This window comes from Centruroides vittatus, unplaced genomic scaffold (genome assembly GCF_030686945.1).
Source record: "Centruroides vittatus isolate TY-2023 unplaced genomic scaffold, ASM3068694v2 contig_1154, whole genome shotgun sequence".
Lineage (NCBI taxonomy): Eukaryota > Metazoa > Arthropoda > Arachnida > Scorpiones > Buthidae > Centruroides > Centruroides vittatus.
In genome coordinates, this window is record NW_027120741.1 from 3,106,483 (window position 1) to 3,133,869 (window position 27,387).

The 27,387-nt window shown below is 30.1% G+C and overlaps 2 protein-coding genes and 1 long non-coding RNA gene across 5 annotated transcripts in view; 1 reads left to right on the plus strand and 2 right to left on the minus strand.

Moving 5' to 3' along the window:
* LOC136978966 (rho guanine nucleotide exchange factor 3-like) overlaps window positions 1–15,461 on the minus strand; it is a 43,758-nt gene extending 28,297 nt beyond the window's left edge. The window contains exons 1-3 of one of the 2 annotated variants that reach the window (XM_067274843.1): window positions 15,315–15,461; window positions 11,286–11,358; window positions 2,493–2,558 (exon numbers count right to left, since the gene is read on the minus strand). In XM_067274843.1, coding sequence (XP_067130944.1) covers window positions 2,493–2,558; window positions 11,286–11,348 — 129 coding nt within the window. In that variant the 5' untranslated portion in view covers window positions 11,349–11,358; window positions 15,315–15,461. Of the gene's footprint in view, window positions 1–2,492; window positions 2,559–11,285; window positions 11,359–11,557; window positions 11,662–15,314 lie in introns of those variants that run through there. The other variant, XM_067274853.1, reaches the window with a different exon arrangement.
* The window catches only part of LOC136979447 (uncharacterized), a 218,886-nt gene that overhangs the window by 31,240 nt on the left and 160,259 nt on the right, over window positions 1–27,387 (minus strand). The gene's annotated exons all lie outside the window — the stretch shown is intronic.
* Window positions 20,537–27,387, plus strand: part of LOC136978974 (solute carrier family 41 member 1-like) — a 32,236-nt gene continuing 25,385 nt past the window's right edge. Inside the window, exon 1 of one of the 2 annotated variants that reach the window (XM_067274866.1) lies at window positions 20,537–20,939. The gene's annotated coding sequence lies outside the window, so the exon portion shown is untranslated. The remainder of the gene's footprint in view (window positions 20,940–27,387) is intronic. The other variant, XM_067274865.1, reaches the window with a different exon arrangement.

Below are 27,387 nucleotides of genomic sequence, written 5' to 3' on the forward strand. Positions count from 1 at the left end.
TTGTTGTTATACTTCACAAAAGCATTAAACTTTCAATTTAACAATCTTCAGATTTAATGGGCAAAAAGTTTTCCTATAAGAAACCTTTTTTGTTCACAAACAAAACAGGTTAAAAGGTTGGAACAATGAGTCAATTTATATATCATAGTGACATTTTAACACATCATACACATTTTAAGTTTGTTATTAATAATTGTTTTTAAAACACAGTCAATTTAATGAACTTGTGGAAACAGTGAATAACCTTTTCCCCCAATTAGTCTGTTAATTTGAGGGTTAATTGTATTTCAATGCTAGGCTGATAATAGTTTGAATTAATGAATTTTTTTATAATATATATATATTATTATTATTGTTATCAATTATTAGTAATAAAAATATATTAATGATCAGAATAAATAAGTTGATTGGTTGGATTTGGAATGCATAGTACAAGGCCTACACCCTTGAACTACACATTCTAAATATCTAGACCTGGTATGTTTTAGCCTAAGTAAGCCAAAACAAATACACCAACAACTGCCATAAATGATTGGGCTAAATTTTGGATAAATGATTATAGATTAGAAATAAATGGCACTAGAGTTAGGTGTTAGGTGCCATCTCTTATTAAAATTAATAATTATAATATTTAATTAATTTACAGTAGAGTCGTAAATCGGCACCCTGGTAATCGGAATCGCCGGTAATCGGCACGATTTTCAGTCGGACTGTGTCGTGCTGAATCGAACGTTTTTGATACTAAATTTACTTCTAAAGTATAATTTTCATGTTTTTATATTCTTCGATATATTTATTTTGTACAAACAAAATAAAGAAATAATTTTTAACGATACAATAGCTTCGATTATTATTATAAAAATTTTCGTTAGGCTTAAAATCGACGAAAATTCAACATGAAGCGACACGCAACGGAGAAAAGTTTGAACATCGGACAGGTTAATATATTTTTTCGTACATAGACCGTAATCGGAACAAATCCCTAATCTGAACAACCCCAGTCCCCAATTGATTCCGATTTTCGGTTCTCTACTGTATTTCTAATCTATAATCATTTATCCAAAATTTAGCCCAATCATTTACGGCAGTTGTTGGTGTATTTGCTTATGATATCGGGCTTCATTTGATGTATGTTTGTGTAAGCCAAACATACCAGGTCAAGACATTTGGGTATTTAGATATCCTTTTGGTTATTTTAAGAATTCACAAATCTTGCTATTGAACATACTGTTTTAGAGCTTTGATATAGGTTTATTGCTTGAAGATATGTCATAATAAATTGACTTTATCTATTGCCATCTAGTAATATACATACAACTTTGTTGTCATCTGGGAATATTTATTGTTGAGATGGTTTTCTCAGATTGTTTTGTATTGAGGATAGATTAATAGTATGTGCTGGACTATAAGCAGGGTATGATAATTTGAGCATGTTGGATAAATAAGTTATGTTTGTAAAAACTCTTTTGTGAAATATTCTCAGACCTTTTTCATTTTTATTCTTCTGGTTGTTATATATAACAGAGGAAAGGTATGGCAATTAGTCAAAAAATGACTCCTCTAAGATTTTTACATTTTTGGACCTTGAAACATTGAGAAATGCAAAAACATTGAGTTTATAATTCACCTATACACACCGGGGTGAAACCATTTAAATCTCCTGTAAACCTTGTAACCGGTGCTGCCAAAGTTCGTACGCGAACGTTTTCGGCCCCTCACTAGGTCCTTCTTCAAGCGATATTTTTCTTTTTTTGACCATTAGATCGAAGAATATCCACTTTCCGGATAAAAATTCAAATTGTCAAAATTCCGAATCTAACGAAACCGCGTGCTATCCATCGTTCGAAACTTTACGTAATATGATTGCGTGCTTATCTTCATGTAAGCATGCTATCATATTACATAAAGTTTCGAATGATGGATAGCACGCGGTTTCGTTAGATTCGGAATTTTGACAATTTGAATTTTTATCCGGAAAGTGGATATTCTTCGATCTAATGGTCAAAAAAAGAAAAATATCGCTTGAAGAAGGACCTAGTGAGGGGCCGAAAACGTTCGCATACAAACTTTGGCAGCACCGGTTACAAGGTTTACAGGAGATTTAAACATTGAGTTTTTTTTCTGTATGTATGAGTGCATGATTTTGTTCACTCTCTTTGGTTAAAGGTCAGGGGTGGGAAGATAGAGGGTAGTCATGAGTCACATCTCAATTGGGGTTGGACTTAATGAAGATTTTACTTGTTATTAGCATTTACAAGTTTCTAAAACTATAAAACTCATTTCTACCCTTCGAAATTAAGCTTTTGGCCATTTTATAATAATATAATAAAAAGTTTTTTCAGTAAAATATCATAACATTGCCACAATTTTAAATTGTTTTGCTGGGAAAATTATGCAACTCATTCCTAGATTTTCTTAATTACTCATGCTGATATAAATTACAAAAATAATCTATGAAGTAAACAACTTTTAACATTCAATAATTTCTTTACCTGCAGATTTATGGCATCTAAACTCAAAATACTTCTGTTGTTTTCATTTTCAAACTTTCTTTTTCTCTGTCAATAAATTTAAAAAAAAATAGATGTAGAAAATTATTTAAAATAGCTTAAAAATTAATAAAATGCAAAAACTTTAATATATTTACCCAATACTTATGTTACCAATTCATGTTAAATTTTATTTTATTAATAATTATTGTCTAAAAAATTCTTAAAATGTTTAATCATCTTTGAACTTTTATTTTAAGTACAGTAGAGAAAATCAGAATTAAACAGCACTTATATATAATGAATAAGCCAAAATTAAAAATTGATATTCTAATTATATTTTTTATATTAAAAATTGATAATACAAATATTCAAAATTTTAGATATTTTACATAAATAATTACAGTACCAATAATTTTCATTTAATAAAAAACAGCAATATTTAAAAATACAGCCATACCCCATTATACAAATGTAATGTGTTCCAGAAAATGATTCAGGAATTTTGAAATTCAAGTATTGAGCAAAGACTTCCATTGTTTCAAATTGGAAAAAGTTCTAACTCATTCTTTGTCATCTCAAACAATTTCACTAAATTACATTAATATGCTGCAAAAAAACCTATTTATCTATCAATTCATATTTTTCGCATAATATTAAACATTACAAACTCCAATAACCTTACTAATAAACAATAAGGTCATTAAAGAATCTATGGTAATGCAATGAGTATGTTTCTATATTCCCCTTATTAAGAGTTGTGTAGGAACTTTGTTTTTCTTTAATATGCAGTAGACCACAATAAAAACCTTGTAATGATATTGTACATTTATATTAAAATAATAATGTATAAAAATAGAACAACAATAAAAAAACAAATGAGGTTTTGTGAACATTTTGCAATAAACAGTTAAGAATAAGCTGGAAATTGTCTGAAGAGAATGACTTGAAAATCTCTACAGAGACCAAGCATAAGATGCCCAACATCTACAAAAGTCAGTAAATCTAAAACAATAAGCTCATAACACTTCATTGAAATTTTATGATAAAAATTATTAAATTGAAAAATCATGTACAGGTATCCCTTAATTAACATGGTTAATTAATCACTTGAATCAATCATATATCAAAATCACATTAATCAAAATATGGTATCTATGTTAAGTAAAGATGTGTAAATTAAAACTTCTGCTACATACATAAAGGGATTGCCACAATTAATTTCATGCATTAATCAAATCTCACATTAAACAAAACCATGTTAAGCAAGGGATACCTGTATAACACACACAAAGCTATACAGCAGGAGTCTTCAACCTTTTACACTTTTAGGAATCTTTCGAGCTCATGGTTTTCTTAAAAGAACCTCATGTTTAAGTAGCAGATAAAATAATTTATCAAAGCTTTTTTCTACTCAAATTTGCAAAATTATTTTTGTATCTTTATTTAATCTTAATACAAACATCTTAATAAGACGATGAATAGTGAGGTAGCAAATTGGTTTTTATTTTATTTATTTTCTAGAATACATTTTATGAATAATTAACAAAAGGAACAATATTTTATATTATAACAAATTAATAAAAAGAAAATTATTTTAATGACTTGACCGTGCTTGTTTTTTTTTATCGCAAAGCATTTTTACATCGGGAATAATTGTTGAAATCTGCAACCTAATGTCATCTTCAGCATCCAATCTGTTTCTGTATTTTGTTTTTGTGGCAGCATACAAAGAGAAAGATTTTTTGTATATATAGGTTGATACAAATGACATTAGATGTTTCACAGCTCTTTTGGCAATTTCAGAATATTCATTTCTAATGTCAATCCATAAATGCATAATATCAATTTGGTTAAATTTTAGTTTCAATTGAGTGTTGGTCAATATATCAATTTCTTGTTCTCTTTCTTTTATTGGGAGTTTGGAGGTGTCACAGTCTTGAAAAGGATTTTGAATCCAAGATAATTTTTCTTTTTGAACACGAAGATATTCAAGAAATGTTTTTTGTAGATATGATAAATGTTGGACCAAATTATTTTTTACATTTTTATCGAGATTAGCGTTACTGTCTACTAAAATATTGTGCAAATTAGGAAAGCATTCAATATTTCCTTCAAAATGCAATCTGCCCAAAATTTCAATTTTAAAAGAGTAGTGTCAATTTTACTTTGTACCTTGAAAATATTGATATTTGTTCCTTGGAGCAATGTGTTGAGCTCATTTAAATAGGTAAAAATATCTGCTAGATCTACCATTTTCTAAATGCAAACTGCATCATTTAATTTTTGAGCTAATTGAGGTGCTTGTTCAGATAAGAAAATTCTTATTTCATCTTTTAATTCGCAAAATCTTGCTAACACTTTTCCATGAAATAATCAACGGATGTCTGCAACAGTAGTGTTTTATGTAAACTTCCCATACTTTCACACAATAAATTAAATTGAAAACTCCCGAATTTAATGGCCTTGATTTGATAAAATTTATAATTTTAACACAATCATTAAGTATGTCTTTTAGCTCTTCTGGCATTTTCTTCACTGCAAGAGCTTGTCGATGAAGACAACAATGAGTACTTCTCATGTGAGGATTTTTTTGTTTCATGCATGCAACTATGCCGTTCAATTTACCAAGCATTGCCTTGGCTCCATCAGTACATACTTGATGACATAAATCCCAAGATATATCTTGCTTTTTGAAATATGAATCTATCAAATTAAAAATTTCTTCCACAGTTGTTCTGCTTGCCAGACTTTGCAGATTAGCCTATCTTCTTGAGCAGCCGTTCCATGGATATATCTCACAATAACGAGCAAGGTTGCTAATCCAGCTATATCTGTAGTTTCATCAAATTGAATAGTAAATCCATGTTCAGAAACTTGCAAATGTCTTATGAGCTCATTTTCACAAAAATTAGACATATCTTTAACACGCCTTGAAAATGTAGTATCCAAAGGGGATACAATCAACTAATTTAGCATGTTCTTCCCCAATCACAGTAGCAACTACATCTTTTATACATGGCTTAATTTTTCTGCGATTGTATAAGCTTCATCCTGTTGAGCAATACAATAACTGACACAATATGATATTTCCAAAGCATTATCATTATCGGTTTTAACAAAGTTCATAAAGGTCTTTTTTCTATTCTTCAACTCATTACATTTTCTTTTAAAATACTCAATATTTTTATTTTGTAAAGTTGGATGATTTGTTTCCAAATGTCTTTTCAATTTTGCAGGATTTAAACTGCTGTTGTGCATCACATGTTCACATTTGATGCATAACCCTTTTGGTTTATTTTCATCACCAATCCATGTAAAACCAAATTTTATGTATTCTTCATTATACTTCTGCTTTTTACAAATGGATAAATCCAAATCACCAGACGACTTTTTGGTACTAACATCTGGTTCATTTTCAACAGTAGTAGTGAAACAAGGTCCAGCATCCGTGGAATGAAGCTTACCAGTTTTCAACCACATATCCATTATTGCTGCGAGTAGTCTAATTAAATTGTAAATAAATAATAAGAGTTATCAATTATGATATAAAAACAAAATAAATACTCACTTGTATGCTTGTATGTGATTGTATTTAACAGACAGAATGAGATTAACAAAACTAATATGTGACATCATGCACCTTGATTGGTGTATTTGAAGCACGTGACTTTTACTGAATTTCAAGATTTTATTTTATCCATAAAATATTTATTTATATTTATTTTTTAAAATAAACTGCCTTTTTATATCCAATTTATATTAATATTGTAATTTTTACTTAAATATTATATTAATCTAATATTTTAATAAGACAGTCCACTACCCTGTTCCTACATGAAAAATTCCTTGTATAAGTGATTTCCATTTTACGTGCGTTTTAGCTGAGCAAATAGTGATCACTTGTAGAACCCCTGTCAACGTTCCAGGGAACCCTAGGGTTCTGCAGAACCCAGGTTGAAGACTCCTGCTATACAGAAACAAACAAAACAAATGCATAGTTTTTCTCTCTATTTCTAATTGTTTTTACTATTGTAACTTTTAAAACTTTTACAAATGTGCTTTGAATAAATTCATAACACTGAGATTATTCAATTTTAATATCTCAATTGGTACTAAAGATTCACAGCAGAAATTCAGATAGTGGAATGTCAAAGTTCAGATATCAGTGTAAGACTATCTTATTTTTGGCAAGAAATAAATTATATTTCAACAAGCAATTATTTATTGTGACATTGTCACAATGCCAGGCTGTAAGTTTTAATCATATTTTTAATTTATTTAATATAAAATATATGCTCTCCACCTTAAATTAGTAGTGGCTTGCCGCTGTACATCATACTTTTCCTTTAACAATAGAGTCTTGCCAGTCATCTATTAACTGCTTTCAGGGAAAGTTTTGAATTGAAATAATGTGCTTTCTGGTTTGAATCAGAAGTTCATACACTGTTAATCAGAGCCTCTTGACCCTAAGGTTTCCGTATCTGGTCTCATCCTTCATCTAACTAACTCTGTTCTCAAGGTTATGGAAAGACAGATGAACGAATAGATGACAGTTGGAATTTATAGGTCTACAATTTTTCAAATTGCAGTCCAACAAAGTTTAAATTAAAAAAATTTGTATGCATTTTATTTTTTAAAATAATACCCAAGTAAACAGACTAATTTTACTATTTTCAATTTCTTGATAAATATCTTCAACAAATAAGACATAATTACACAGAAGTCATTGTTTAATTTTCTAACGGTTTTTGAACCAAATTATTTCATCTTAGCATTTTTGTAACTTAAGAATAAATCACTAAAAATACTACATAAATAACTAAATGTATATTGTTATAAAAAACAATTTTTATATATAATACTTGCAATTGATATAAATTTCATCCTGCTGGTTTGCTATTGTTATAACTGTATAGTGTGCAACTAAAATAAATACATATTATATTTTGATGTCCATATTTAAGTATTAAAGCAGTCAAAATTTCCTATAAATTTTAACCTATATGATAATTCTTTCATCGTTTACCCTCCTTTAATTTTTAACATTAAATAAAATAGTCATATATAGTGATAATTATCAATAAAACAAGCTTTTATTTTATTACAAAAAGGTTTAATAAAAAGTTTCAATTTAAACATTAAAGCTTTTATTTATATAAGTTCAGATGTATATCTTAAAAAAGAATTAACCAAAAATATTAATTTAAGATAAAAGAATGAACACAAGTTGAATTAGCCAATTAAACTAATAAATTACATAATTTTCATTAATTTTATTATAATGAAAGTTTATTCATATTTTAATTAGAATTTTGTGCAAAAAATAAGCAGTACAAGTTTTTATACAAATTTACAAGATTCTGATTAGAAACTAATGTAGTAAAAATGCATAAGATTTTTTAAATTGTTGCAATAACTGTTAAATATCTGCTCTTATGAAAAAATATTAATCATCACTTTTTCATTTAAAAATATCAGTAATAAAAACTGATCTAGTATGTTTCAGTTAATACTGTGAATATACTAATTTAAATATCCAAATACTAAATAAATTTTTATTTATATTTTTTAAAATATAAATAAAATTCATACTTGAATTCATACTGAATTCATACTTGAATTCATACTTGTAAACTTTGTAAATATACAGTTTATTATATGTATGTGTATATATATATATATATAAATTATGTACATAATAATCAAATAAATAAATGCAAATATTGCAAATAAATAAGATATAATTTAACAAAAATAAATCATTTTTTTCCTTAAAAAAAAAAAAAAAAAAAATTTTATCTGACTCCATCGGTTTTAAGATAAGAGTTTTTTGGAAGTAATTTTTATCTTTTACACTATTTTATTAATAAAAAATAAATCAATTTTATAAATAATGTAAAAAAATTTAATAAACAAGATCAACATTGAATAATTATAATTAAAATTAAGTAAGTAGACATTTAAAAAAATATCTTATTTCTACTTTACTATAAAATTTAAAAATAAAATTCATAAAACTGAGAAAAATAATCTTTATAATATAAAACAAATCAATTATCAAAAAATTAAATTTTAAAACAATAAACAAGCAGTAGATGATTTAAAATTTATATATTTCTACTTATTTCTGATTTTTAAATTTTTTCCATTACATATTTACATATTTTTGTAGTTATGAAATGTATAAAGCTATTTTCAAACAAAACAAACATTCCTATCAAATTTCCTCATATCCAAAGTAAGCAAAATGCAATTTGTTTAGGAATTTTTATATATATATATATATATATGTATATATATGTATGTGTGTGTGTGTGCGTGCGTGCGTGCGTGCGTACATGCCAAATTTAATAAAAGTGAATTATTTGATAAACATTTTAAATTCATATCATTACTAGTTTAAATTAAGTTTAGTAGATACAATTTGTTTCTCCTCATTAATGATATAAATTATAAATATCAAACTAGAAAACAAGGTATATCAAAAGCTACTTGAGCTAAGTTTTCAATTTATTTATTTTATCAATAAACATTAAAAATATACTAAATCAGAAAAATTGAATGCAAGAAAAAATATACTATTTAAATAATTTTTATATCTATCTGCACTGAAAGGTAAAGAGTTTATGTTAACAGAATTAAAAAAATAGAGAGCTAACATAGTTGTTAACAGCATATAAAACAATTGTTTTCACTTTATGGCTAGTTAGGAATACGTAAAACTTAAATCGATACATACACCATATAACATTAAAATTAATTAAATATAAAATATTAAATAATGAACCCCCATCTATTAAATTAAATAATATAAATAGTCCATTCTGTAGATGGTCACAAGGCTTCACATTATTTATGTAGAGGATATACAAAAAAGGACCTCCAAGCTGCTGAAAGAGAGTTAACATCCTTATAATTGATAGAATACCCCGTACACATCACTTTACAAATATGAAAAGCTTCTGCATAGCATATGTGTTGGCAATTACCTATGTTTTTGGATGATTTGGACTTGGTCCCAAAAAATACTTGTAAAATCTTGATTAGTGATGGCATATGCAGCTAAGGTGGTAATTGGGTTGGATTTCCTAACATCATCCTCATGTTCTTTTAAGTGTTGTTGGATGGATCTCAGGGTGGCCCCAAAGTAGTAGCGATTGTGTGCGAGTCTGTTGTCTGTTAAGAATATGTTGTAAACACCTCGGATCAGTGCCATGTCCAGGGATTCTTATCATCTCTTGGACACCTCTGCTTTATATGTACAGAACAGAGGTGTCCTCATGGGGCTCCCTTTTGGGGTGCTTTGTAAAATGGATCTTAGGTCCATGGATACTAAACTAAGTAAGTCAGTACCAGCACAAGCATCAACAAAGTGGAGGGTAATCGGATAATTCTAAGCTATGAACAGTCCCTACATCACATTTACAAGAAGATTGCCAAAGATTCAAATCTACGCATAACATATAAGAGAAATCCCAACATTTTCCGCCTTCTATCTAGCATCAGCACAGATGACGCAAGAGCACCAGGGGTTTACCATATCCCATTACAAGATGAGTGGTTTAATAGGAGACTGAAATATATCGGATCCACATACACACCAAATTACTTAGTTTCTAATTATTAATTGAAGTAAAAAATAGCCTGATTAATTATGGCAATCATTTGATTTAGTATTAATACATCAGGCTTGGATATATATATATAAACATGTCACAGATACTTGCACAAAAAACATAAAACAAAACATTTGTTTTCTGTACCTATGCCTTAACTTTGATCTGGCATAGCATTAGGCACCAGTATATATGTCATATAGGATAAATTCCAACACCACTTAATATAAGGGTTGTTCAAATGAAACAGACTAATGTTATTAACTGTATGGTGTTACTGGTCACCACAGTATACACAGTATAATGACAAAGCCGCATTAGCTGCTACAGGAAATCACTTTTGCATTCAAATATGTGTTCTAACATGGTGTAAGTTTGTGTATTTTATCTTCCATATAGAAAGAGGAAGGCTACTGGATGAATCTTTCAGTTATAGCTATATAGCTGTATGAACTTTGTTGCCAGATTGGAATCCATAACCTTTGACAAACTTTCAAAAGGTCCAAAAACATGGAAGCTGCAAGGCAACAACATATCAAGAGTCTAAACAAATGCTGCTTCACTTTGGATGAGAAATTCTGTTCAGATGTGCCTTGAACCTTCCATTTTTTTCAACCTTTAAAAAAGTTTCTCAAAGGTTGCAATTCCAATCTGACAATGAAGTCCAAGCAGTGGTACAGTTGTTACTGAATGAATCATCCAGCAGTATTCCTCTTTTTATATGTTCAGACATTTTCCAAACTTGTATCAGTTTGGGAAATGTCTGAACACAGGAAGTGATTTCCTATAGCAGATAACACACCTTTGTCATTATACAATGTATATTGTAATCATGCTATGGTGACCAATGACACCATATATTTTGTGTCCCTGTTCATGTTTCATTCAAACAACCCTTATATATAAAATTTGGTAAATTGTATTAAATAAATAATACATCAGAAATATTTACTGCATGAACTTAAAATTACATTGATACTATTTTTAAAGCTTGGCATGTTTCTCATTTCTCTAAAAATATTTGGTTTAAGTTGATTATAAATGTTAAATTTTTTTATAATTAGTTAATATCTAATAGTGAGTGAATTTTAAAACAGAAAATATAAAATGAGTTCATATGCTTAAAAGAAATCTCATAGCAAAATATTTTAATATACTAATAAAAATACAAATTTACCTTGTTAGATTTTTGCTTTTTAGCAAAAGGCTCAAGAAAAGTTCCATTATTATTGTTACTCATGTTCTTAATTCTATAAAATCAAGTATATTAAATCAATTAATTTTAATAAATTATATTTAATTCAGATTATGTTAATGTTACTTTATAAATAAATATATAGAAATAATTTTATATTATGAATGATAAATTTGAGAATATTACTAATAAAAGTATAAGTAATCAGAAATACATAAAAAAAAAATTGAATAAGATAAACATGGAACACTTACTTTTTGCTTTTAGTAATATTTATGTTACAAATAAAATATAAATATCAAAAATGTAATGGTAAAATATATTTATCATTTGGAAAATGACCTTTGTACTGAAATTTTCTAAAGAGAAATAAATTTAAATAATAATGAATCACGTCATGATTCATACAGGAGTTAAGTTATATTTATTGGTAATTAAAAGTTTATTAATTACATTTGGGTAGATGTTTCCTTTGGGTAGATAAACTTAAAACATGAGATTTTAAATATCTAACTTCAAAAGTTGGTTATATTAATGTATTAAAACCTTAAATAAAGAAATATTTATAATGTGTCATTAACAATAATTAAGTAATGAATATTTACAGCATATTTTATTTGAAACAAACTTTTAATTTATCAATCATAAACATAATAGCTGATAGATCAAAATGATAAGTCTATGATATATATATTATACTGTATTATTTTTATTTTATAATAATAGAAACTCTGCCTATTTGTGATATTTCACACAAATATTTTCAACTTAAAAAACTAAACAGGATTTAGTATGTTACAATACAAATATCACTTATATCCATTATTATATTATGTTATATAAACCATTATGATATGTATATTTTTTAAACTATCTAACAAAAAAAAAAAAGTGCTTTTCCAAATAATGTAAACATTAATTTAAAATTATATAAAAATTATGCTTTATTCAAATATACTTTTAAATATTTTTAAAATGTATAAAGATTACACTAGGACTTAATTAGAATATTTTTAATATGCTAACATTTAATGTTGTTCTTTTAAAAGTAATTAAGTATCTGAAGGCATGTCAGAACTCAAAACCAAAAGTTTAAAATTCCATCCAATAAAGTGTAATTTTCATACAATTTGAATTTGGATTATGTTTTTGAAAGTTTTCTAAATATTAATCTATTTCATGAAGTAACTAATACATCTTTAGCAATGGTTCGTAAATCACTATCTTCAGCCTAGTTAATGAGTTGTCTTCAGATGTGAAAAAATAGGATTCTTCTTCCTGTACCTTTTCACACATTACAATTACATATTAGCAGGATCTAAGACATTGGCTGCATTCACCAGACTGAGCTGTTGAGTATTTTTCTGCTGAACACCTTTTACAGTAGCACTGTTTCAGAACATGTTTTGGTGTCACATTTAATAGTGTATTTCATTTATGCTACCTTTGAGTAGCTGTAACTGATCAAAGATGGCTGTACCCATATAACAAGAATTATATATTATTTATGCATATAAAAGCATACATTACAGTATTAATACATTCAGAAACAGCTATCATCAACTAAAAACAAATATCTGCAAAATAAACTTTAAAATGAATATAATTTACTTCACTGAATGTTTTTAAGTTTTTGGAAGCAAGCTGAAGCTACTGTAGTGCCAAACTGCAAACTGCCACAATCCTCTTGCATTAACTCATAATTCATCGTTCAGCAGATTCGTTGCATTAAATAACAGTTACCACTATCTTATCTTTGCTCAGTTGAAATTGTTGAGTAAGTTGAACACAGCCATTAATATTTCTCTAATCTTAAGTCATTATTAAAGGTATATTAGTAACTTCTTTAAATTAACTAGTGGCACAATGGTTAATTCAACTTTATTAATCCATTTCATAAATTTAAAAAATACATAAAATAGTTAATGAAATTGTATATTATTAAAAACATTGTGTATAGATATATATTATATACATAGGAAATCTCATATAATATGATATATATATATATATTAGGATGTCCCTTATTTTTCGAATATTTTTTTTTCTAACGCATAGGGCCTAGTTTTGTTTATTTTACCCTTAAATACTCCCACAAAAAATTTCAGCTCATTTTGATCACTAGAACCCATGCCGACTTGCATTGAATCATATACATGCATATGTGCTGGAGAAGTGGCACGTATTTGCTTTGTTCGCCATTCTAACACAATTTGTCAGGCTGTTAACACATATAATTTTTTCGAAAATGTCAGTAGAATTACGAAGCACTAAAAAACATATTTTCTTAGTCGGAGAGATAAATCACCAAATCACAGGTGCAAAATTACCATCAAATCGGCAAGTACTCGCAGTTTTGTTTCTTAACATTCGCAAAGTTAAACTAACTGTAAGAGAAGGCGTAAATCTTGTAATACGTGAGTGTATCATATTTTGGGAAAAAGCTAGAATACCTTCAAAATCTATACCTAACTGTGTCAAGAAATTGGTGGATCTCCATATGTGATAACAATCCACCAATTTCTTGGCACAGTTAAGTATAGATTTTTTAGGATAAAAACTTTATATACTGTGTATGTAATGACATTTCATTAAATATATATAATCATATCATGTTATACATTTTTATAAGCAATAATAGAATTAAAAAAATAAAAATTGAAACTTTTCAATATTTATTTTTTAATTCTGTTATTGCTTATAAAAATGTATAACATGATATTCTTCTTCTTCTTCATCTTTGCCTTTTCCCACGTTCATATGGGGTCATCATTTCCTTCTCTAATACATTTCCTTTATTTCTTCCTATCAAGGGCGACTTCTCTCTTGAATCAGGGGGGACATAAGTCTTCCTCCACCTTATTTTTCCAACGTAGCCTTGATCTTCCTCTCTTCCTCCTTCCTTTCACTACCAGTTTTCCAACCCTGTTTCCAACATAATCTTCACTACTTTGCTCTACATGGCCAAACCACTTCAACCCGCATTCTTGCATCTTCCTGCTCAAGGAACCCACCTTAACAGAACCTCTAATATACTTGTTCATTAAGCCGTGGTCACACCATGAGATTTCCAGCAGTGCAGGCAACTGCATCTTCTCGTGGTCACACATTGTTCGCTGGCATTGCAACTCAAAAACACATGACCCTATAACAAACCAATAAAATTACAGTGGCTTCTTTCGCAAGTTTAGCTATATTTAAAACAATATTGTCATTACCAAACTAAAAACAACGAACATTTTATATCCAGAAATCTAAAAGTGGTACTTACAATGCCGAGCCTTCCACTTATCTCTCGTCATGCCTGCGCTCTTTTATCCTTTCTTCGATAAAAAACAAAGAATTAAAATCCCACAGGCAATCGTGAGACTAAATTAGCTCGATTAATCTTGATTCTGTTAAACTATCCATCATCTTTTCGAAGAGGGTTTACTAGTTAACAAAAACAGCCATCTCTATTGCAGTTGCCTGCGTGGCTGGAAATCGCATGGTGTGACCACAGTTTTATTCAATCTCCCTTGACAATCCACACATCCATCTCAACCACCTCCATCTTTCTTTCTTGGGCCCTTCTTATTGCCCATGGCTCAGTCCATACAATATAATTATATTATTATAATATATATATATGTATGTGTGTGTGTGTGTGTGTGTGTGTGTGTGTGTGTTAAAAAACAAATAATAAATTAAAAATAAAAAGATAAAATGACAAGCAAATTTATATTTTTCATAAATTGCATGTAAAATGAGTATGTATGCACACACACGCACACACACACACACACATTTATATGCAATTTATAAAAAGTATAAATTCGTTTGTCATTTTATCTTTTTAATTATTCGTTAATAGCTAAAAAAAACCCTCGTACACTTTTGAAGATCAATATAATTAAAACGTCATTAATTTAATAGCAGTTTTAACGAAATTAAAATGCTATAAAGATTAATACCTGAATTACGAGTACTCGTACAATAAATTAAATAATTATATTAAAAATATATATTTACCGAACGAAATAACATATTTTGATTGATCAAATTCTTAAAGTCAGACGTACGAAACTATTTGCGATTCAAATAAGCCGCCCGACAATTTAAAAAAAAAAAAAATGTCTATACGTTATCGTTATGCGCGAAAGTATGCCATGTTACAACCTCATAGCCTTGAAACTCTGCGATTGGTTAACTTTGTATCATGTTAATTAAATAGCCAATAAAAACGCTTCTAATATAATTTAATTTAATCGGAACTTATCATTTATAATATTTGCTTTCAGATATGTGTTTCTTTAACATTAGTAATAATAAATATATATAAATAAAAATGGATATGAATTTAAAAATTAAATATGGTAATTATAGATATAAATAAATATATGAGATGGCAACATTTAAAAAGAAAGTAATTAAGTTGTGAATTTAACAACGAGTTCGTTGGAATTTAAAGAAATTCAGATTTAAAAGTTATGAATAAAAATTAATTAAAATAAATATCGTAATTGCGTTACGATAATGCTGATTTTGCATTCTTTACATTCTAATTTTACACTTTTTTAAAAACTGTATTTTTTCCAGGCTCATCATAGAGATGGCCGAATGGCCGAGCGGTCAAGGTGGCCCGGGATTGAATCCGGACGGGTCAAAAATCCCCAGGAATTTTTCGGGGGTGATCCTTCTGGATATGTTGGGCCCCGTCCCTCACCACCCGGCCGCCCCATTGTGGACCTAGCCCAGTGATTCTCAACCTGTTTTTCGTCACGGTACACTTTTAATGATTTTAAAATTTGGCGACACACACGGTTACTTCGGTAAGTACCGCAGGACAACCGGTGACGTCATAACAGTGATTTTTAAACGCAGTTGGTTATTTAGGTCACATTTTCTAAACGCCCTGGTAACTACCGGCAGATACCGGTAACACCGGTTACAGTTTCCAAACGCGCTCTAGGAAGGTAGAATCGATTAAACTACTTGTCTGACGTCGCTTATGTATGGATATTGGCAGCGGCGGCACACTTGAAAAATCTCGAGACACAGTGGTTGAGAATCACTAGCCTAATCGAACCCATAATGGGCTTGCTAAAAGAAGCCCTCTTACTTCCCACAAGGCGGAGTTTTAAAAATAAGACAGTTATATATACTGTACCAATAATAAATTAAAACTTAAAAACGATAAATAAAATACATAAATAATATATAATAAAATGAAAACTGTATTTACTGGTCGCACGCCGTCGACTTCGGTCAGATCCACCGTACGTGTACTGCTTCCATGCAATTCGCAATAAGTTCTTTTTTTAATTTCAATTATTGATACTACAACTTTCCGTTTAGCTTTTGTTGCTTCTACACAGTCCTCGGATGCCATGGTTAATAAGTAAAGGTTACATTGGGCTGAACAGAAAGTTTATGTGTAGTTTTAACAACTGCCATTAACATAGTTGTGTGATTTAATTGGAACAGTCGTGAGATTTAACACATTATTGTTGATAAGAGATTGTATTCTTTGTTTAGAAGCTATTTTTTAAACTTTTTACTTCGTATTTTGTTTGAATGAAATCGAGTCGAAATGTCTTCAGATAAAAAGCATATCCGGTGTGCTATTCTTTATGAATTTCAAAAAGGATATAACGCTGTACGAACAGTAAAAAAACGGGGGGTTCGTGATGTGCATGGGGAAGATACTAAGCTTTAAATAAGCAAATATGGTTTATAAAGTTCCGTTCGGAAAATTTTGAACTGAAGGATAAACAATGTAAGGGGGCATTCAAAAGATGTCGACAAAGAAAAGTTGCAGAAAGTTTTAAAAAATCGACGAAAAGCCTACATACATGGTAATATAACCAAACGTACCAAAAACGAAGTGAAAAAATACGAGCGTAATTGCGAGAGCGCGATATAACTTGCGTTTACGGTTCGAGAGCATTTTTTCAGTGCATCGTTCGAAATCTGAGGCAAATTTTTGTCGAATTTAGCGTTCGAAGTACGAGATACCATTATATTTGTGCAGTAGGAGAAAAACCTTAAGCTTAGTTCACACTGAACGCGATTCGCTGGCGAAAGCGAAAAACAGAGCGAATAACACGTCAGACATGACGTCGTTTCCGGCGAATTTTACCATTTCGCGAATTGCTTCGAAGTTCCGAACCGTCGAGCTTTTCCGCTAGCGAAAAAATTTCGCCACCAATCGTATTACCGCTGGTTGTCACGTGGTTCTTGTTATTTTCAAGATGGCTACAGAAACTTCCTACGCAATAGAGTAAATGTTGTAATTACGGATTTTTAATATTCCTCTCACCCAGTATCGTTTTCTTTTTGACGTATCATTCACTCTCAATAAATAAACAAACGTGGTTAACGACGGAATATCGGAAGCGGCCATTTTGTTTTTCGAGATGACGTTTTCTCTTGCTTGGAAATGATTGGCTCCTTAAAATTCGCAATCGCTTTTCGCTTTTGGTTGTAGGGTCAACTTCGCTAAGCGAATAAAAATTGCTTTTCGCATTCGCTTTCGCTATTCGCTCAGTGTGAACTAAGCTTTAGAATAAGGCCTGATTTGTTTATTGGGAATTTAGTTTGGAAAAGGTCCACGTAACCACGATAAGTTGCCGATATTTATTTATTGTGAATTCAAGCATAAAATATTAATTACTTTATTTGTAATATTTTAAACTTATGGATTATTTTGCTGATTTCAGTTGTCTGTTATTAAGGAAAGAGATGAAATTCGCAATGGAACAAAACAATACGAATGAAAAAAAAAAATCTTAATTCAAATTAACTGTAGAAAATCAAGGATGTGAAATGAATACACGAAAGCTGATTCATAACGACAAATATTGATATTATATTTTATTGTGTTGTTGTTGGAATTAGTAATAAAACAAATAAATTCATATCGAAAGACTGCAAAGCCATAATAGAAATAATATGGATATGCTTACAGAAAAACAGATTGCAGTATTTAGAGAAATTTTTTTGAACGATAAAGTTAGAAATGGAGTTATCACAAATAACTACAAGCTTAGAGCTCTAATGTTATTGTGACCAAAATCTTTCAGGGCAACTATATTTCAGGGTTTACAAACTCTGGAAAAAATGAAATAGATTTCTTTTATTTCTTGAATTGATGTTGAAACAAATGAAAGAACTTGTCAGTAAACAAGATATACGAGAGACCTTTAGAATTTTCTATAACTTCACACTGGTTAAATTAACGCTGCTGAACTTCGTCGTGGTCTCACGAATGTGACTTAAGAGGAAATGGGGAATTGCTTTGGGTTGTAAAGATTGACATTCAGAAAAAATTAAAAATTAAAATATCAAAATTTTGTAACTGTGATCTCTTTTAAACTGACTAAAGAAATTATTAGGTCCCGGACGGAATTCGAACTTTCAGGTCTGAATCTTGACTGTCTGGCGAGCTGGTAGAACTCTCACTTTTCAGAAACGAACAAAGAAAGACTTAAAGGTCGCGTATAAACAAACGGTTTTTTTTTTTTTTTTTTTGAAAAAACGTAAAACGAAAGATGATATGAAGAGAATGGCAAAGTCTAGGGAAATGGAGTTAGAACGGAGTCGAGTTTACTCGCGAAGTTGACCTCTCCCGCGCCCCCAAAAGGTTTCGAATTGTCACCAGGTGAGGAGGGGAGGCCAATCAACGAGCGGAATCTGGGGTAAAAATATAAAAACGTGAGATTCAAGGAAGCGATGTTTTTTGTTCGGAGTTTATTAATCCTGTAAATTGGTGCGTCACGGAAAAATCTTTGGAAGGTTTTCCGTCATCCTGGGAATAACATTCGCTTCTGTTTTATCCAGACTCGCCGAGCTTTACTTTTCTCCCGAAGCAGTGCCACATGCTCCGGGGCCGTGATAGACAGCCAGACAATCCATAAAAAATTCCTGAAATTCGACCAGATCGATCGCTGGTCTCGCGGAGTGGCAGGCAGAGTGACACTTACCACTTCGGCCTTGCGGCTGCATAATAAATATAGTTAGCGTGTGCATTAATAGCGAGAATTATCCTGCATATCCAAAGGTTGACCCAACCATTTACCTGCGAACACGAATCCTCACGTAAATAATATAATATCTCGTAATACAAGATCCTGCTGTAATTTTAAAATATTTCATTAATACATCATATTTTATTGAGTAAGAATACATTTTCAACTTAAATCATTTCATTGTAAAAAGTAGTCTGTTTATCTGTATTAATAATTAACTATATGTACTACATAAAGCATATAAAATTTTCATAAAGTATTTAATATAGGGATGTATAATATTTCATCTTATAGTGGAAATTCGGTATTATATTGTACGGTTATTTGTACGGTAGAAAATATTTGTAAAAGTCAAAAATTTATGGCAAATTTTTTGGATTTTAAATTAATAAAGAAAAATATATTTCGATATTATTTACATTAACGGTGTGTAAAATTGAATACACAGTAGATCATTATTTTGCAGTACTGTACATGAAATGCATAAAGTTAAAGAAAAAAAAAAAAAATATATATATATATATAAATATATCACTTACGTTTTATTTTCACACATATATAACACATAATGACTGAAATTTATTTATTTTTATTTTTTTCCTTTGTTCAAAAGGAAAATACAGGAAAAAATAAGTTATCCTTAATACAATAATTCAAGAGGAAAAGTTTAACGATATTTGAAGTAAATAAATTGTTATTGGAAAGATACCGATAATTTTTATTGAAAAAGTTATTAAATTTCATTTATTTGCTTTTTTTAAAATTATTTTAACCTACGTCAAAATAATTTTAAAATGATAATTTAATTTTAAAAAAAGTAGGTTATTTCATTTAATATTATTTTCAAATACTGTACTTAAATATCATTAGACATTTTATTATTGTTAATGTTACAATGACCGAGCATCACCGAAATAATAAACAAAAGTAATCCTTTTTTTTTTTTTTTTTTTTAATAAGTTGAGGTGTAATGCCACGTCACTTGAGACGGCGCGTCAGAAATCCGCCTAAGATTTGTAATCGAACAGGAAATTACGTAATTGATACGTAAAATATGTAGAAATTTGAAATTTTACGATGAATATTAAATTTATCCGCTTATTAAAGTTTAGAAATGTTATAGAAAGTAGATTTAAAAAATAAATTTATGTTTCACTAACCTACTTTCGAAGAAGATAGTGAAATTTTTTTAAATGTATATAGGACAAGATAAACTAGAATGACGAGTTCATTGTTTACTAAATTATAATGCTAGAACCGGTACGATCTTCCTTATAAATAAATGGGAAATAGACATAAAAGCGTATCAACAACCCAAAGATTGTATGTGACAAGTCGAGTAAAATTACAATAGTATGCGTCTTGTATTGTTTAAAAAGAGTGTGAGTGTTATTCGTGCGTTCTATTTAAGCGCTGATGCTTTATTATTTCGATCTATTTTTCCACGGTTACTATTAAAAGGTAATTTAATGCGTATGTACCATGATGTTAAATGAGAGTCATAGCGAAGTTCATTTATCGCGGTAGAGCGTGCGCATTAGTAGTTTGTATTTCGGATCGAGAATTACAACTCGCCTATCTTATCGGTGTGTGATCATAATTCATTCGTAACATCTGTCAAAAGCAGGTAAAAGTTTATTTCAAACCTTATATACAATTTTTTTCCGCTTTTACTCTCTCACGTAACCTACTAAGCTTTATTTTGTTTGAAATTCATCCATAATAAATTAATTTTAACTTCTTGTAATGAATTTTCTTTAAAATTTTAAAAATTACATGTAGTAAATGGATATATAACCCTCAATATTGCATCCTTTCATGTACTGACGCATTGTTTCAGTTTCAAATTGAGCCACATGTTATAAACATGTGGCTCAATTTAATCAATTACATGAATTAATATGATTTTATAATACTTAGCTGTAAACACCTCTGTTTAATATTTAATAATTAAGTCTATAACTCTTATTTTAGCATCTTAAAATGAATATTTTAAATAGTTTATTTTACTTTAATTTACTTGTATTTTTTTTTTTTTTTTTTTATATATATATATAAAGAATGAATAAATTTCTTTCTTTTTCTATAAGCTAGATGTAACTGATATTCAATATTAGTAATTACATTGTCATACAAGTAATACAGTAATGATATTTACTATGTAGAATATTAAAGTAGGTGATTCATTATGTAAAGGCTTATAACTTGCATGAAAGACTTAAAATCATAATGTAACAGACATTTGTTTGGTTTTTCGGGAAAAATATCTATATTTGAAAAATTCAGATAATATACTTAGTATTGTCTGATAAAATGGTTTTGCTAGAGAATGTCAAAACAAATTCTTGGAAATACTGTTCTAGTATTACAGAATTATATTTGCCTTTGTTATGTAATTTGAAAAATATATTTAAAAACAGTATAGAAATTTATATTTAAAAATATAAATTTTTTTTTTTTTTGCAGAAGTGATTACTTAGAATAATATGAGAAATTATGATTTGTTATAGATTGAGTTTCAAATGAAATATTTTTACAAAATTTTGGTTTTATTGTAGTTCATTAAAAACAATTAGTATTTTAATGGTTGGTTGTAGTTCATTATGTCTAGATTTTTATAATGTTAATCTAAATTGAAAAATGTAAGATTTGAATAAAATTTTTAGAAACTAGTTTTAATGCTATACTGTTCTTTCTCAATTATTTATCAATTGGGTTCAGTTAAATTTAAAAATAATTAAATTCGGCTGCAATTTGAAAAATTGTAATGTATAAATTCCACTGTTGTCCGTATGTTTTTCTTTAATCTTGAGAACGGAGTTAGATATATGAAAGATGAAACCGGATATGGAAACCTTAGGGGCAGGAGGCTCCAATTAACTATATGTGAACTTCCAATTCAAACCAGAAATCAAGTTATTTCGATTAAACACTTTTCCCCTGAAAGCAGTTAATAGATGATTGGCATGACCCCATGCTAATGGAAAAGTATGATGTACAGGGGCAAGCCACTAATGATTTGAGGTGGAGAACATATTTTAAATTTATTTAATTTAAAATATGTTCTCCACCTCAAATTATTAGTGGCTTGCCCTTAAAATATGTTCTCCACCTCAAATAATGCCAGGGTGCAATTATGACAATGTCACAATAAATAATTGCTTGTTACAATTTAAATTACCGTATTTACTTGCATATAAGACGAGGTTTTTATTCATTTATCACAGCTTCAAATTCCTAGGTTGCAAGCCGCATTTTTTACCGGATGCTTACCCTCTTGTATTTAAAAACAAAACTATTTTATCTGGGTCATTTCAATTGTTCTCGTATATTGTCAGGAGTAAAGATGAATAGCAATAGGAAAAGCATGTCTTTTGAATTGAATTTCAGATTGAAATTCTAAAATCACATGTGAGCCTGGTTATAAGTTTTAATCCAATCCTATGTGAAAACAGATGATTATTCGGAAATCAGAATTCGGAGAAACTGAAACTCGTAAGTGTAATTGACGGAGAGTGGATTAGACTGTTAGGAATTGGCAAAAAAATGATTTCCAATTGTCCAGCTTTACATGAACAAATTATGTTGTCGATTTTACAAGATTTTTCCTTAAAGTTAAAATGCCAGTAATTTTTGCGAGACAATGTGTGCATTTACGTGCATTTGATATTTTACTTGTGATTGAACGAAATAAAATTAGAATTGTATTAATAAATCTAATTTTCTTTATTTTGATCTTTAAAGTCACACCTCATCCTATGTGCGAGGTCATCTTATATGCAAGTAAATACGGTATTATCTGACGTGAATCAAAATAAGATTAGAAGTAAGACATATAAAAATTATATGAATATGTGTAAATAAATTTTGATTTACCAACAATTATTCTAAGATATAAGATTTATTTTTCTGGTAATTTTTATTCTTAAATCTTATTTTGGTAATTTCTAATCAAATTTATCTATTAATAATAACAAAAATTGAAATATATAACAACCAATAAATTTGGATTTATAACATATTTCTAACATTTCATATGCAAATTTAATTTCTCATGTTTTAGTGTAATGTTACATTATATTATACAAGATTAATATTATTTTAACTGATTGGCAGAACATATCTGAATAAATAAAAACTGATGGAACACTTACAAGTTACTAAAATGGCCTCTTGAAAATTGGCAGAACACTTTTATACAATGGGATAATGTATATTGTAAACTTCCCAAAAATCACATCCAAAATCTAAAAAAGAAAAGATTCATCGTAAAAGAAAATTTTTGGTAATAAAATACAAAAGGTTGAATTGGCTTGTAGAAAGTTGTTAAATCTAGTTTTGTTTAGCAGCAAAAAATTTTTATCTTTTTAATTGCCAAACAAAATAATCAATTGCAGACTTTCAGTACCAGCAACAATTAGGAAAAATAAGAGATGATATACTCTAATAACTAAATGAAATAAAATATGCTTACAAAATAGCTAAATAAATTTTATTTGGCATACTTATATTAAAGGAAAAAGGCAGACTTGTTTTTACATTATAGTAAATTATTTTATTGGTTGGAGTTATTAATGTATCATATGCTTTATTGTATGGCATTTTCATCTTTGCATAGCAGTGAAAGTTACAGCAAAATAAATAAACATAACCATTTAGAAACTTAATTTTACAACTTTATAAAAATTCTAACCAGTAGTCTTGACTATTATAATACAAAGAATAGAAATCTATTATTAAGTTAAAATAATTTTATCTTTTTGTTCTTAAAGATTCGAAAACTATTCTTTGAAGTTCATTTTTCTTAATTTTGTTTTCTTCAAACTAATTTTTTGTATTTGGATCTGAAGATGGAGTAGAGCAAGTAGAGCAACTTCAAAAACCATTTAATCTAGTAAAAAAGTTTTTTGACTTATATAAAATGTAGGTAACTCGTGATTTATGTGGTTTCAATCAGTGTGGGTCTGTTCCAAGAGAAGTTCAACAATTCCAGCTCAGCAGAACTCAGAGGTAGTAATGCTAAACTGATCCCTTTTTCCCATTTTTACTTACTGTTAGTTATTACGGAAAAGTGAATCTTAGTTTTCCTAGTGCAGTTCTCTTATTTGGATAATTTAATTGCAAACATTTCTGTTTTAATTCTTGAGCTTTTACAGAAAACTCTATGGAAAAAAAAAAGATAGTAACTGTGCAAGTGATACTTTTTGTTTAGTGGTTAGTCTAAACTCTCTATAATCAATCTTTAATGCTATTTTCTGATTTGTTTCGATCTTTGTGTGCAACTACACTGTACTTCGTCTAAAATCTTTAATTAATAATTCTTTAATAAACGTTTTTTTAAATTTCTTCATTTTTCATGTTTTTGCTCTGTCCAAATGAATGTAAATGTAAAAATTACAGTTTCAGACGACTTCTTAATGACATAATTCACAAATTAATTTATTTCTCAATGATTGTTAACTTTGATATATGTGATTTCAATATACATGTTGTACTTGCAGAACAAATTAACTGCATATGTGTAAGTCTCATACACATTTTGTTTACATTGAATTTATTTATATAAGTATAACTTGATTAAATTCAAATGAATTTATTTATTTGAATTTAATCAAGTTGAAGCCAAATATTTACAAAAAAAATTTTTTTTTTTTTGTAAATATTTGGCTTCAACTTTTTGTTAAATATTTGGCTTTACAACACAGGAATGATTCCAACTTGAGCACCGGGAACCTGTAACTGGCATGTAACATGTATATATTGCATATCGTGAGTGACAAACGTTTTTGAACAAGCATGTTGCTCTTCAGGTCAACTGGTTAAGGAATTCCTGGATGGAGTGTATGTTATTCGGTGAGATCAGATGTCATTCCACCAAAGTGGGTCTCACTTGGCATGCGTGGTCGTGCGCTGGAGGAGGTAGGTGCGGGTTGGCATCTAACAGGGATTGCCAGGCCAGAGATAGTCGGCTCTTCCTTTTGGTTGATGCACATGGTTCCCTGGCCGGCGTTATAGATGGCTATAGTTTCTAGCCACTTTAGATGTTCCTGTAGGGTGTGTTTATGATGACTGTAGCTTTCTTGAACTGTGCCTCTACCTTGGGATTGGATGCAAATGTGGCAAGGCTGTGGTGAGTCTCCTGTGCTGAATATCCTCCTGGTGTTCTTGTATACGTGTGTTTGAGGAACGCTTGGTCGAACTGATGTGTAACAAGTCTTCATTCCATCTGTTGTCTCTGATTGGGATAGAATAGATACCGAGGTGTCTGGTGCATTCCAGGGGGTCTTTTTCATTCCGTAGGATACGGAAAATCATAGGACATCTTCTATATGCTATCTGTATGTTATGTTCATTGGCTATCTTCTTATGCACTGTCTTAAGGTATGGGTTAAATGTGATGGAGACCCATGCTGAACTGTCTGGCTGCAAGTCGGCATTACTAGTTGCAGTGGAGGCATACTTTAGGCATTAGTACCGTTCAACCAAGCGGCATGTGAGAATTGGGAACCTGTGCTCGGTTGCTAACTTTCTAATGTGGTCTAACTCAGTTGCCAGGGCTTGTTTGGTTGATGAGTGTGAGAACACCCTTCTGACTAGAGCGTTAAAAGCAGCCATCTTGTACGAGAATGGATTGCAAGAATCGGCTGGTATGTACTGTACGTAAGGGTAGCAGAGGGTTTGTGGTATACGGATGTATGGATGCTGGGTCCTACTATTTTTATACCAATGTCGAGAAAATGGACCTCTTCTGTGCTAGCCTGCTCAATTTCAACCATTAGACCGAAAGGGTTGTTGTTAATGGTTTGCATGAAGGATGTCATGTCATGGACCTCCCTCCACATGATAAGCATGTCGTCTATGTATCTTTTATAGATCAGGATGTTAGGAAGGAAAGGTGGGAAGCCTTACTCTCGAGCTGCCTGATGACCATTTCACAAAGGTCCCCTGACACTGGGCTACCCATCGGTACACCCCTCTTCTGCCAGTAAAAAGTGCCGTCAAACATAAAAACAGAGTCGTAACACATGAGATGGGCCACCTCAAGTATCTATTGGTGCAGCATATGGTCTTGTACTGCATTAAATAAAAAATCTCTAAGGGAGCATGTGTGTGCATAAGAGAGAATTATGTGTTTTTGCCTACACAAAAACACACAAAGTGGGACAACAACTACACCCGATTGTGGACAAAGTAAAGGCACTCACAAGAAAACTTGAGAAAGCCATTCACAACCTTCTAACTCCCCATCTGGAAGACTACTCGCACACCATAAACAAACTGGCTGACCTCATTCGCCTCCTGCAAGATCTACCCTCTCTGCCATGATTTATGACAGTCTTGGATTTCAAGTCTATGTACCCTTCGGTAGAGCTCCCTCCAGCCTTCTGCTCCCTTAGAGATTTTTTTATTTAATTGCTTATGATATTTGTAGTAGTCTTGTACAAGGGATGATCAAAAAGTAAGGTTACAAAGCCTGCACATTAAGTGTACATTTTATTTCATACAACCAATACAGCTAACTATTAGTACATACATTAGGTTATTTTTCGACATAGTCTCCATATCAGTTTAGGCACTTGTCACTTCATGTGATGAGTTTGAAAATTCCCTTCTGGTAAAAATCCTTCCCTTGCGTATTCAGCCAAGTTGTCGTGAATATCGTGAACAACGTGACTAATGCTTCCCATCGACATTCCCAATTCTACCGTCATTTGTAGTAACGTGATCGTCCTGTTGTCCTGAATCAGCTCCTCCATGTGAGCTGTGTTGACATCTGTTGATGCTGTGCTGGGTTGGCCACTGTGATCCTCGTCGATGACATTTTCTCTACCGACCACAAACTTCCAACACCATTCTGCAACATGCTGACAAGACATTACAGTCTCTTTGTAAACCTCTACCAGCTGCCAGTGAATTTCAGCCACAGTTACATGTTTTGCCACAGAAATCGAATAACTGAGTGGATTTCTTTGCAAAACCAGTCTTTTAAATAAAGTCACCATTTGTGTTTACCTACAAGTAGTGCTGTAGGTGGCGAGTGGCTGAAACTCTGCACAGTTGCCAACTGCATGTAT